The sequence below is a fragment of the Rattus norvegicus genome, chromosome 1, assembly GCF_021556685.1.
Source record: "Rattus norvegicus strain SHRSP/BbbUtx chromosome 1, alternate assembly SHRSP_T2T, whole genome shotgun sequence".
Taxonomy (NCBI): Eukaryota; Metazoa; Chordata; class Mammalia; order Rodentia; family Muridae; genus Rattus; species Rattus norvegicus.
Genome location: NC_141534.1, coordinates 167,664,405 through 167,678,465, shown reverse-complemented (window position 1 = coordinate 167,678,465; position 14,061 = coordinate 167,664,405). Strand labels below are relative to the sequence as shown.

Here is a 14,061-nt window from a genome sequence, read left to right as displayed (position 1 = left end):
TCTTTAAGATGCACATATGAGGGGGTTGGGGATTTAGCTCAGTGGTAGAGTGCTTGCCTAGCAAGTGCAAGGCCCTGGATTCAGTCCTCAGCTCCGGAAAAAAAAAAAAAAAGAAAGAAAATGAAAGATGCACATATGAAACCAGGCATAGTGGCGTACGCCTATAATACCAGCACTCGAGAGGCAAAGGCAGGCGAATCTCTGTGAGTTCAAGGCCGGCCTGGTCTTCAGCACTAGCTGAAAGACAGCCAGGGCTGCCCAGAGAAAGTCAGTCTTGAATCTCTACCCCCAAATGCACCTAACAGCCAATTATATCCATTCATCTTTTAGACTCATAAAACTAACATTTTTATAAAAGCTCTCAACTTTGAGAAGTGACTATAATTGCTTCTTCCTTTACCCCTGATATATCTGACAAACTGTAGAGAAAATCCAAAGTATTTTTTCTATCACAACTCCTGTCATATTTTTATTTTCATGTCAAGGATCAAACTGACATGCTAGGTAAGTATGTTACCAGCATAACTAAACCCCAAGTCCTTGTATTACAGTTAACTGTGCTTTCTTTCTTACATGTCTTATCCCCCACTGATCTGAACCTCCATATATGTAGTCATGTGTGTCTATTTAAATTAATTGAAACAAAGTAAAATTAACTTTCAGTTCCTGGATCTCATTTCCATATTTCATGTACTAAAGAGCCACACTCAGCAGGTGACTGTCAATCAGACAACACAAATATAGATATTTTGATCATTGCAGAAATTCTACAGGGCTCTGTCTAGTCTGTATGTAGTTACTGAGGTTCAATATAGAAGTCAGTCTACAAAAGCTACATTTAACTCGTTTCTGTACCCCAGCATCATCCCACAGTAAGTCCCTAGTAAAGGCTGTTTAGGAATGACACTAGGTACACAGCTTGCCCACACACCACCCAGGATTTATTTCCAAAAACTAGTAGCTTTCACAGACTAGAGTCAGCATAATAATGAACCAACATTCCAATGTAGGGGGAAATTGTAGGAGCCAAAATTAGAGGTAATCAAAAACATGTACTCAGTCCCTCTCCCAAGCCAAAATGCTACTATTTATTGTGAAATTTGATTAGGAAAGTGGCTTATTTCTTGTTTTAGGTTCGGCATATAACTAAACTACAAATGATTCTGAAAGGAATTTTAAAATATTTGAACAAAATCACAACTCAGAGTTGAGAATAGTGACTTATACCTGTAGTTCCAACATTTGAGAAATGAGGCAGGCCTTGGCTACATGAGAACCTGTCTCAAAAAACAAACAAAAAGGTTAAGAAATCCAGAAAGAATGGGAAGTTGCAGGCTGGAGGGATGGCTCAGCAGTTAAGAACACTGACTTCTCTACCAAAGGACCTGAGTTCAATTCCTAGTACTCACATGGCAGCTCGAAGCTGTCTGTAACTCAAGTTCCTGACTCTCTCACACAACCATGTAGGCAAATCATGGGTGAGTGAGTGAGTGAGTGAGTGAGTGAGTGAGTGAATAAATAAATAAATAAATAAATAAATAAATAAATAAATAAATGTATGTATGTATGTATGTATGTATGTCCTGGTTAAAGGTTTGAGGATATGATTTGGAAAGTAAGTTAGTTTAAATTGACTGGAACAACATATAAGAAAGGCGCAAGAGATTTGTTTGCAAAGTAAACTAAGGGGGTGGGGGTGGGGGTGGTGATGGTATAAATTTTATCCTACAAATTGCAAAAGAATATTCTTTGTATTTAACAAAGCTCAGGGAAAAGCAATAAAAAAGATACACCTGGGAGAAGTGAGACAATATGTAGGTAGTTCAATCAGGAAGTTGCTTTTAAAAAAAGTACACGAGACAGGGCCCATCTGATGCAGTTTTCAAGGCAGCCTATTTTAGATGAGTCTTCCTCTGTTAGTCTACGCCTCCCAAAGCTATAATGCCACCATTTAATTAGAAAACACAACGACAAAACCAACTGTTTAGTCAATTCCATAAACTAAAAAGTTAACTGTACTCCTTTGTTCAACAGCCATTCCGAATTCCTAACTAAAACAGCTCACTTTTCTTTCTTCCACAAAACACAGTTTTAGAAAAGCAATCCATCCAGAGAGCACATCTGTGCAGTGTACAACAAGTGTAAACAATTTAACAGGCACTTAATGAAACATTTCCTAGTCTTTATTGGGCAAAATTCTAACATGGCAACATCAGGTTGCAAATTGACATTTTTAAATTAGGGTTTTTTTTGTCTTTGGGTTTTTTTTTTTTAAATAATATGAACATGCTGATTTTAAATCCCATCTGGCTACATGGTGCAGCTGCCATGAATAAATTTCCAATTAAGCACATGGTTGAAGCATTCAGAACTGCCATGTGCCATCAACTGCAACAGTATGAATCCAGAAGCCCTTATATACCCAGGCTAATAGAAGAGGATTTCTTAGTCTGTCCTAGAAAGGAAGGGACATACAGGTAAATGAAAAGACAGATCTCATAATTTTAAATACATGGATCTTACTTTCACTATCTCTTCTTTGAAAGGCAGTAGCTGGCCTATCTTGCACATTTCTTTAGCTTACCAAGTTTGCATGTCTCTATCCTCCTGGTCTTATATCAACAAAAACCTAAAGGTAAAGCTAAAACTGGGGCTGGAGAGATGGCTCAGTGGTTAAGAGCACCGACTGTTCTTCCAGAGGTCCTGAGTTCAATTCCCAGCAACCACATGGTGGCTCACAACCATCTGTAATGAGATCTGATGCCCGCTTCTGGTGTGTCTAAAAACAGCGACAGTGCACTTATATAATAAATAATTTTTTTTTTTTGGTTCTTTTTTTCGGAGCTGGGGACCGAACCCAGGGCCTTGCGCTTCCTAGGTAAGCGCTCTACCACTGAGCTAAATCCCCAGCCCCAATAATTTTTTTTAAAACAAAAAAAAAGGTAAAACTGGTTTCGATTCCAACCCTGGGAGTAGTAGCACATGCCTGTAATCCTACCACTCAGGAGATTAATCAATCAATATAAATAAATAGGAACATAGTTCAATGGTAAAACACTTGCCCAACACCCCGGAGGTCACAAGCTTAATGTCCAGAACAGCCAATCAGCAAGTAAATTCTAACTCAGTCTTTCACGAGTGTATGTGAATCTGGGCACATTTTTTTCTTCTTCAAGCTGTATTTCCTCAAATATAAAATAATACCTAACCTTGTACAGCTGTGGAAAGGATCAGAGAAAACGTACATAAAGCAGCTGAGATATATCTGGTTCCTACAGGGATTTAACAGATGGTAACTAGTTTAATATTTCCTTTGTATCCAAATATGACTTGTACTTAGAAATTATATGCACCTTAAGCTTAAAGGTTAAAATTTTATTTTAGTCCAATATGGTGTCCCACCCCTTTAACTCTAGCACTCAGGAGGCAGAAATTTTTTTATTTGTTTATACATACATACATACATACATACATGTATACATATATATGCATACATATATATACACACACATGTACATATAAAAAGCAAGAGATACAGTTTTGCTACATAAACCAGGCTAGAAGACAACACATCATGTATGTGAAGTTGGTCTCAAGTTCACAATCACTTTGCCTCAGCCTCTTGAGTAGAGCTTTAGGATTACAAAATGCACCCCTGAACCTGCCCTAAATGTTGCCCTAAATCTATAGTTGCCCTCCTCACTGAGGCAATAATGGATTCATGGATGAAGAAGTGACGGTATCACAAGTCATCACAGAAGCTTGAAGTTGAAGAAAGGGTGGGAAGGTATCCGTCTTGGTTTCCACTGCTGTGAAGACTATGGCAACTGTTATAAAAGAACACATTTAATTGGGGGTGGCAGTAGATGGCCAACACAAAATAAACTCAACGGCGTTTTTGTATATTTTTGGCCTCATATTGTTTTGTTTGGGCATTTTTTTGTCTTATTAGTCTTTTGTTTGTATATTATGGTTTCTGATTTTGTGGTTTTATGGGGTTTGATTTGTCTATGTATGTCTATATGTGTATTTCTTGTGCTTTTTCATTCTTGCTGTTTTTTTAATTCTGGTTTGTTTGTTTGTTTGTTTGTTTGCCTGTTTGTTTTCTAAGAGAGAGAAAGAGGTGTAGAATTGGATGGAGTGGGCAGGATCTGGGATGAGGGAAGGGAAACTGACCAGAATACATTGTATGAATTTTCAATTAAAAAAGAAAGAAGGTGGAGGGAGAGGTTACAAATCATATATGGAAAATAAACCAAAATACATAAGTAATAAAATTAAATATATATGCATGTACCCCCCCACACACACACACACGGGGTTGGTGGGGTGGAGGGAGGATATGACCAGGACAATAAATGATAAGTACTTTACCTGGGCTGAAACAACACGTAAGAAAGAATTAGTATTTGGGGCTAATAATACAGGTAGAATTCAAATCATAAAAGAGCCTCTTGCAAGGTAAACTTTCAAATATTCCAAAGAAATTACTTCTTCGAATATATACAATCTTTGCATAGTAATCATTTAGTAAAAATGTACTATTTCACAAGTTGTTTATATCTATCTAGGCTTATCTCCTAAGCAGGGAAGATATTGCGGGACTGTTGTAGAGAAATTTTAACCCAGTCACATTTCTGCTCTGGCAGGAGATCACATCCAAAGAAATAGATTTGTCTGATCAAATGTAGACACACCACACACTTTAATCCCTCTGGTTGGAATACAGACATGCCCTTAGAACACACCTTTAATCCCAAACAATGTAGGTAAGGTTAATTAATGGAAGGAAGCAGCCATGTTTGAAAGTGATACCTAATTAAGGGGCAGACAAAGTGACAAATCAGAGAGATTTGACAGAATGAGTCAGAGATAGGATATGCCCAACTCTTAAGAGAACAGCAAAGGAAAGAGAGGAGACTTAAAAGATCTGTGCAGGGAGCTAGATAGATTGTTCAGTCGTTGGGCGTACTGGTTGCTCTTCCAGAGGACCCAGATTCATCTCCCAGCACCCATATGGCAGCTCACAACTGTCTGTAACTCCAGTTCTAGCATAAACACATATCTACAAGCAAAAGCATCAATGCAAATGAAATAAAAATAAATTTATAAAAAGAGAGAGAGCAGCACAGTGAGAAAATCATTCTCAGTTCAGTCAGCTCAGTTGAGTGGAGTTGAGTTTGATGCTGTCAGTTGGGAATTAGTCAGTTGAGAGGCAATGCAAAGGAGTTGAGTTCATGGCAGTTCAGTTTGTGAAGCTCAGAGGCAGATAGGTTACAGGCAAAGACAGAACAAGCCAGAGAATGAGAAGGAGCAGAAGATTAGAAAAGATTACCAGAGTGTGAGGATAAGCAGAGCAACTCAGTCAGAAACCAAGAGAAGCCAGTTTGAATCCATCAGCTTGGAGGGCAGTTTAGGCCAGAACAGCTCAGTTGAACCAGCTAGCCAGAGTTCAGAAAGAGCTAGAAAGGGTGAGCTTATTCCACAGTAAGCCTCTGAGAGGACAATTACATCAGGTAAATAAAAAATGCATTTACAGTCTGTTGTACAGATAAGAAACAAAACTCCAGAGACACTAAAGGTTACAATTTCTCATGTATACTAAGAACCATTATCCTATTTGGTTTCTCAGAAACTAATTCTGTATTTTCTTTCTTCAATTATATATACTTTCCTTTCTGTCCATATGTTGAATATTACCTGAGACTGATCAAATATTTTAAATCTCTGTAATTTCAAGGATGACTATGAATCAAAAGATATACTACCAGTGAAAGGAAGAAGGGTGTTTGTAGGGACCATGACCAAATGAGAAGACATTGCCTCTCCTTTAGCAAAGCAAGAATAATGGCTTGATCTGATCTGCCCTAAGTTAGAGAAAGTAATAAAGTCTGAATGTAACAACAGAGTAAGCCCCAACTATGAACAAATGAGAACAGAGGACACAGGAGGATCAAACATGGAAGGCAGTATGGGAGTTGCAGGCATTCATCTCTCTGGAGGGTACAACCAGGTACAGTCTTCCTGGAGAACATTAGCAAATGGTTTGTTCATGCAATGAACTAAGGAAACAATTCAACTGTTAAGTACCAACATCCTTACAAACTTAACAATTCAACTCCTATTGTCTTTATTATTTATCCTAAGACAGCTATCTAAAATATAGACCACACAAGAATGGTGGTACACGGGGTTGGGGATTTAGCTCAGTGGTAGAGTGCTTGCCTAGCAAACGCAAGGCCCTGGGTTCAGTACCCAGCTCCGAAAAATAAAAAAAAAAAAGAAAGGAAAAAAAAGAAAAAAAAAAAAAAAGAATGGTGGTACACACTCGTAATCCTAGCACAAGGAAGCTGAGATACAGGACGGGAGTTAGATTAGACATTGTCTCAAAATAAAGCAAGCATATGAACCAAATGCTTATGGACATATGGACATATTGACAACCAAAGATGTTTATCACAGTGTTGCTGGTAATATCCAAAGAAAAGAGAACAGTCCAAATATATAACAACAAGTTTACCTGGCCAGGCTTCAATGACACTTACATGTAATCCCAACACTCAGGAGGCTGAACCAAATGGTCTGAAAGTTTAATGCCAGTCTAGGCAACATGTCAAGACCCTGTCTCAAGAAATAAACAGCACACAGGAGAGAGACACAAAGACAAATACAACAATCGTACCATGTGATGCAATAGCATATACCCAATAAAACTGACTATGTTCAATTTTCTTTTTGCTTTTATTTCCCAAAGATGATGTAATTTTATACCCCTATGTCCTGAAACTAGAAGTAGACCAGGCTGACTCTAAACTCACAGAGATAGACTGCCTCTGCTTCCCAAGTGCTGAGATTAAGAGCATGTACCACTGCATCCTGCAAAATCCATTCAGTGATTCTGAATGGAACTGAAGCAAATATTAAACATAGATCCTCTGAGAGGTCAGGGCTAATTTGAAGGCTTAGCTGCACAAACGTTGCCTAACAGCAATACAACTAACCTTTATTTGAATATATACCACGTGACAGGCACTGTGGCTAGAGATTTATAAACATTCTCTCTGGCATCCCACTCTGACACTCGCCAATGATTGCACTTAGAAGACTTGAAAAGTAGAAATCTTAAGATGGAGACCAGTCTGGGTAATACAGTGAGACTTTGTCCAAAACAACACTCTGATCTCATAGTATCCTTAAAGGTAAGCATTACAATGCTATTGAGTTATTTATTTTTAGGAAACACTGACTTATCTAGGATAATTCATAGAGACATGATAAAGTTTAACTTGGAATATATATCTATACAGCTATAAACTGTTGAGAGAGTGGCAATCAACCCAGTCCCTCTCTGGGCTATAACTGAGGCCTAGGCCCCTGCCATGTCCTGCTTTCTCTCCAGCTCTACTAGAATTCCCAGCTAGAAAAGAGTAGGTCAGAACTACTACCTAACACCCTTTTAAAAAGTCTCCAGTGACAGAGATGAGGATGTACTGGGCCACTACAGAAGAAAGCAGGGTTTCCGCAGGTTTTCCAGATCCCACCCTGACCAAACCTTGTATTTGTAGGGATGCATCCTCCAGGAGGGCAAGCACTTTGCTTAAGTCTGATTTGGGGTTGGGGATTTAGCTCAGTGGTAGAGCGCTTGCTGAGCTAAATCCCCAACCCCGAGACCTCAGTCTTAATAACAGCACAAAACTAAGACTAAATTTGCTACGTAGTTATGGAAGTGCAGAACTATGACATGGAGTGTTGACTGCTCCAAACCACCACTATGGAGGGGCTGTGATCTTTCCAAAGCCTCACACTGTGCCTGTGCAGAGAGGCTGCTATAGGAAGATCAGTAAGTCCCACATGGTCCCTTGCAAAGGTGACTTTGCCTTTCCTCCCTGTCCCTAAACAAAGCACTAGTCCCTGTCCCCAAAAAGCTGCTGATGAGGCTTGGAACACCTAAGTCAGGAACTGTGCTGCCACGCTGAGCAATTTCACCAGGCTACCTTTAACGTCACGTTCAAGGGGTACAGCCCCCCAACCACTGATCTCTGCACACCAGGAATTTACTAACAACAGAATCTCAGGCAGAGGGCTTAGGATTCAGCTGTCATTACAACCTGGAGTGCCCTCCCCCAAAGCAAATTAAGAAAAAGGGATCAACAACAATAAAGTTGGGAGAAATCACACTTCCTAATCCTAAAACTTACTACACTATAATACAGTGTGGTACTGTAAAGAGACACAAAGCAATAAACTAGAATTAGAGTCCAGAAATTAATCTACACAGTTATAGCCAAAGTGTCAATACCAATCCAAAAGGAAAGAATACTCTTGGTCAGTCAGTGGTGGTGAATACCTTTAGTCCCAGCACTTGGGAGGCAGAGGCAGGCAGATCTTTGAGTTTGAGGCCAGCCTGGTTCAGGACAACCAGGGTTACACAGAGAAACCTTGTCCCCAGGGAAAGGAAAAAAAATTCATAACAGCTTCATTTATAATAGAAAATTAGGACAATCATCCCAAATAGCCTTCAACAGATGAATGGCTACACCATCCCTCTATATCCTTATGTGGGAATGCTACTCAGTGACAAAAAGGAACAAAACAGGGACTGGAGGCAGCTGGCACGGCACCATGTTACTATCTGATTAAGGAAGGAGGCTCTCCCTTGGATGCCTAGCAACACCTACCCCAAAAAGAACAAAACAAAAATACACGCAATAACCTAGGTGAATGTCTCAAGGACACCATGCTTTGTAAAGTCACTCTCAGAAGTTAATAAACTACATGATTCCATATATGCATCATTCTGAGAGGACAAAATTATACAGATAAAGAATATATGTGTAGTTGCCAGAGGACAAGGACAGGGCGGGGTGAGAAGAAAGGTATGGTCATAAACATAAATGATGTAGTACAAGAGAGTTTCCTTTTGGTGGTAGAACATGTCAGTATCTTTAATTGTGGTAATATATACAAGAGATAAAACTATACAGGACTATACTATATGATTACTATACATATGATTACACAGAAAAATGGTAAAAGGTGAATAAAGTTGGTGGTCCATTTAATCATATTTCACTGTGTCATATATCTAGCTTTAGTATTATTTCACTTTGTTTATGATGTCACAATGGGAAAAGAATAGAAAGGACCCTGTGTACTGTCCTTCAAGGGCTGGGAATTGAACACAGGCCTTTGTATGGGATAGGCAGGAACTTCACCACTAACCTATACCCAAGCCTTTCTATGTACTATTTGATGCAACTTCCTTTAAATTTATAATGGTTTAAAAATAAACATATTTTCTTTAAAAAGTCATACAATTCAACCAACACTTGAGTACCAACAGTATGTCAAAACAGTATGACAAAACACTGTGTAAGAGTTAACTATTTTCTCTAACATAACAATTATAATTAACTGAATTTATTACTAACACAATTAGGTACATATATACCTAATTATATCCTAAAGGGAGGTGCAGTATAAAGTCTGAGTTTGTTTCTGTCAGCTTTTCTAACCGTGCAGCTTTGTGGAGGTCACTTATTCTAGAAGCTTCTATTGCTGTGATAAACAGAATGACCAAAAACAACCTGGAGAGGAAAGGGTTTATTGGCTTACAGTTTACAGCCTATCACTGAGAGAAGTCAGGGCAGGAATTCAAAGCAGGGACCTCAGAGGAGTGCTTCCCATGAATATGTCTCAACCTTTTTCTTATACCAGCAGCACCAGGTGGTCCTGTTCCCATGGCTCGGCCCTCCCACATCCCACATGAATCATTAATTCAAAAAAAAAAAAAAAAAAAAAAAAAAAAAGCAAGCCCCATGAGCTTGCCTACAATCTGATGGAGACTGACAAGAAAACTAACCAGAACATCACTTTTCTTTTTTTTTTTTTTTTTTTCGGAGCTGGGGACCGAACCCAGGGCCTTGTGCTTGCTAGGCAAGCGCTCTACCACTGAGCTAAATCCCCAACCCCAGAACATCACTTTTCTAACCTGAAGTTTCCTCACCTGTAAAATGGAGAATATGGGTATAATACCTTTCTTAGAACTATAATATGAATTAAAACAAAGGAAACAGCTGGCCAAACTATAAAGCATTGTGCAAATGCTAGTTACTACATTCCTTACTCTTTAAGGAGAGAGATTTCAGAAATGTATTTGAGTCTACTTTATAAACAGCAGTATTCTCAATGCTCCGAAACAGAGACTGCATTTTCTTTTGGACCTCAAACAATCAAAACAGTTCCCCGAGAAGGCTTATAAAAACAATACCACATTAAACACTGGTGATTTGTTTTAAAAGCTGGCATGCAATTAAGAGGATTCCGCTGTTTCACCATGCTCCTGTGGCATCCAATTAAGTAATAACACGAGCAAGGAGCTCTTAATTATGGAGGGAAACTTCCACAAGTCAGTGACAGGTGTGCAGGGCTCAAGCTGCGATCAAAATAGTTGACTACAGCATTAATTCCTCCCTTTCCTTTTTCCCAAAGACACTTTACTTTGCATGTAATTAGCTGAAATGTAAACCAGACCAAACGACTGCTGTATTTCAGGCTTTATTACCTTTTATCACGTTAACTTCCACCAATTGGGTTTTAAAGGATTAACACCAAAACAGATGGTTCAAACCCATCATAAGTGAGCTTCAGTGATCAGAAATTATAATGGCCAGACTAAATTTATACTCATCACTGAGATGTACACCATCTTTCCCTAAATAGTGCCTATTGTAAACAGAAATTATCCCACTCTTCATTTTCATGTACTTTGTAAATGACCTTAAAAATAAAACCATCTTCAAGGGGATGCCTCCCCCCCACCCCCCCAGAGCTGGGGACCGAACCCAGGGCCTTGCGCTTCCTAGGCAAGCACTCTACCACTGAGCTAAATCCCCAACCCCCCCTTTTTTTTTCTAATTTGTGTACCTTTCCCCAAAAATTTAAAACAGTTTCTGTGAAAATAAACCAAACATCTAACAATTCTTTATATTTTAAATTATAAATAAATTGTAGTAGTACTTAAGAGCCACATAAAGTACATTCCTCAAATAGAAATCAGAAAAATAATGTCCCCACAGTTTGATTACCCTAAGTTCAAAATCTGACTTTTGAAAGAGATGAACTTTACAGGGATTGATAAAACTATTCATGTTAAACCTAAATATACAAGATGATAGCGATGCCACGAAAATACTCACTGGTTCAAAAGTCATCTTCAAGCATCTCCTTGACTGCCAAAGGAAAGGAGCTCCTGAAAGATCAGACGCCCAAATTTGGTTTTGGAAAAACTCTTGAGAAATGCATGCATAGTTAACACAGAATGAGTCATTATGATAAGAAAAACCCAGCACTGGGCTTCAAGGACCAGTCCGTGGCATTCCAGTCAAGCGGTTATTGAGTAGCCACTCTATCAGAGGACTGGGCGATGATGATTAAAGGGAGACATATTAACAACACAGTGCCTCAAGCATTACCAATGGCAAGCAGCGACACAGAAGCATGAAGAGAAACAGTAAACCTTACCTGGAAAAGAGAGCAACAGCTTTACTGAGGAAGTAAGGCCAAGTGGAGAGAGGAACAGGAGCCATTTGAACAGAAACAAAGACTCGAGTAAAGATGTAGCAATAGAAAAGTAAACACTGAGTAGCAGGGACTACAAATGACTTGGCAGGCTTGGCTGAGGCGTGATCTTGGCAGCACTGGGGGAAATGAAAGCTGCTGTCCAGACAGAGATGCTAAAGACTGAGCTAAAGCAGCCGCTGTGGGGATGGAGAAGGGAACAGATCTGAAACATGCTGAGGTGATGATACCTGCCCAGCTTAGTTATGGAGGACAGGAAGACAACAAAACTCTTGGCCTGGGTGAGAAAGCCGTGTCTCACTGAGGTAAGAAACAGGAAGAGAAGGTTTAGATTATAACCTTTAGAAAGATAAACTTGGTAGTTTAGTTTAGTTTAAAGATATCCTTGTGACTTTAAACCAGTCATTTCATACTTCAAATCCAGTTTCTCAGTTGACAAAATGGCATTTACATCTACGTCAAGGGTCCTGGTGAAAATTAAATAAAATAATGGAAGGAAGAGGGTTATAAAAATCATTGTCTGCTAGCAATGACTCAGGAAGACTGCTAATAGTATCCATTTTTCCTCCCCCATCCTCATTCTCTGCCAAGATTTAACTGGGCACAAGCAACTTTGCCAGAAACTACTTTCCCCAGTAGTATTTACAACTAGGTAAGTCACAGTTCTAAATATAATGAATGGAATGCCAGAAAAACTGAATACACCCTCTGGCTCATTAGAAGTAAGAGGTTGTAGAAATTGACCCAGATCCTAATGGATGTTAACCACATATTCTACCAATGAGCTACACTATCAGTTCTCCACTCCTTCCTTAGAGAACTATATACACCCTTCTCTTTCTTTTCCCTTCCCGGAAACTAGAAGGTGAATGTGTTCATAAGCTGCCTGTGACAATGCAAAGAAAAGTAATGGGAAAGAAAGATGGAGGTTCCCTGGATGACTTCAAGGAGCAGAACCTCTGACTACTTGGCAATAACCACCTTACTTCTGAGTGTTACATAAAAGATGACGTTCTACACTTTCTTAGCCACTAATTGTCTGGGTCTCTGTTTCAGCAGTTAATCTGAACTCTTAACTACATATCATCAATGCTTAAAACACCTGCAAAGGGGGCTAGTAAGATGGCTCAGGGGGTAAAAGTGCTTACTGAACAAGCCTGGTGAACTGAGTGAGAGCCTTCAGAACCCAGGTAAAGATGAGAATAAAGAACTGACTCTGTAAAATTGTCCTCTGCCCTCCAAGGCATAACATGGCATGCCTGCCCCTAACACACACACACACACACACACACACACACACACACACACACACACACACGCATACTTACACACATACATTTTAAATTTAAAATCTGTAAGAAAAACAACCAAGATCTATTTCAGAGCCCTAAAAAGTTCACTAGTCATTCATGCCGCCATTAAGGAGGTGCATTCATGAGTATGTGAGTGCACATGCGGGCACACACACACAATGAAATGAGCTGAATTAATACATACTAAGCCATAGAGCAGGCCCAGAACTGTAGCCAACTATTCAAGATTCAGAGCTGTGGGGCTGGGAAGATGGCTCAGCAGTTAACTGTGCCGGCTGCTCTTGTAAAGGACTGAAGTTTGGGTCCCAGCACCCACTCCAGATGGTTCACAACCACCTACAACTATACCTCCAGGAGATCAGAAGGCACCCTCCTCTGGTTTCCAAAGGCACCTGTGCATACGTGAGCACACACAATTCACACAATTTTTTTTATTTTTATCTTTTTTAAGGATTCAAAGATCCCAAGTTGGGCGTAACCACCTTTAATTCAAACACCTGGAAGGCAGATCTCTGTGAATTATAGTTCAGTCTGATCTACATAGAAAGTCCTGAGCCAGCCAGATCTACAGAGGGAGGCCCCACCTCAAAAATAAAACAAAACAAAACAAACAAAAACCTAACTTTTACAATATGAACAGATTACTTAATAACAAACAAATCTACAAGCAGGAACAAGAAAAACTGCTGGCAGTCTTGGGTGAGGAATAACGTACCTGAACATAACAAGCACATCGAACTAAAATAAGCGATTAGAAATTCTCAAATATTTCAAACTATAGTCATATGCAAAAATAGTGCAGAACAAGCCTGCTGGAACAGCAGGTTGTGGGGCTCTGACTGTATTCAGAGGTAAAGTGCCTAGAAGTTAAATCGGTGCAAATGGCTTCTACTCGAGAATGAACTAGCCCATGATCTGTCTGATTCTGTTGAGCTGTTGTAATTAAAGCTCACAAATTTTCTATTTTAAAAGTAAAGGGATATGAGACATATATTTGCAGGACAGAAGATGAAAAGCACTTAAGCCTGGGGTGATATCACCCTGGGCATTAGCTATCTTTGACATCACCAAAGTGAACAAATAATTTCCAAAGGAACAAATAAATATAAGGAAACCTAGATTCTAGTCCCAGGTTCTTCACTTTTAAATTATATGTCCTTGAACAGAT

The 14,061-nt window shown here is 39.3% G+C and overlaps 1 protein-coding gene across 12 annotated transcripts in view; it reads right to left on the bottom strand.

Moving 5' to 3' along the window:
• Positions 1–14,061, bottom strand: part of Fam168a (family with sequence similarity 168, member A) — a 139,267-nt gene that overhangs the window by 99,394 nt on the left and 25,812 nt on the right. For 3 of the 12 annotated variants that reach the window (XM_087570572.1, XM_087570586.1, XM_087570615.1), the window contains exons 1-2: positions 11,524–11,880; positions 11,199–11,251 (exon numbers count right to left, since the gene is read on the bottom strand). In XM_087570572.1, the coding sequence (XP_087426698.1) occupies positions 11,199–11,213 (15 nt within the window). In that variant the 5' untranslated portion in view covers positions 11,214–11,251; positions 11,524–11,880. 12 annotated transcript variants of the gene reach the window in all.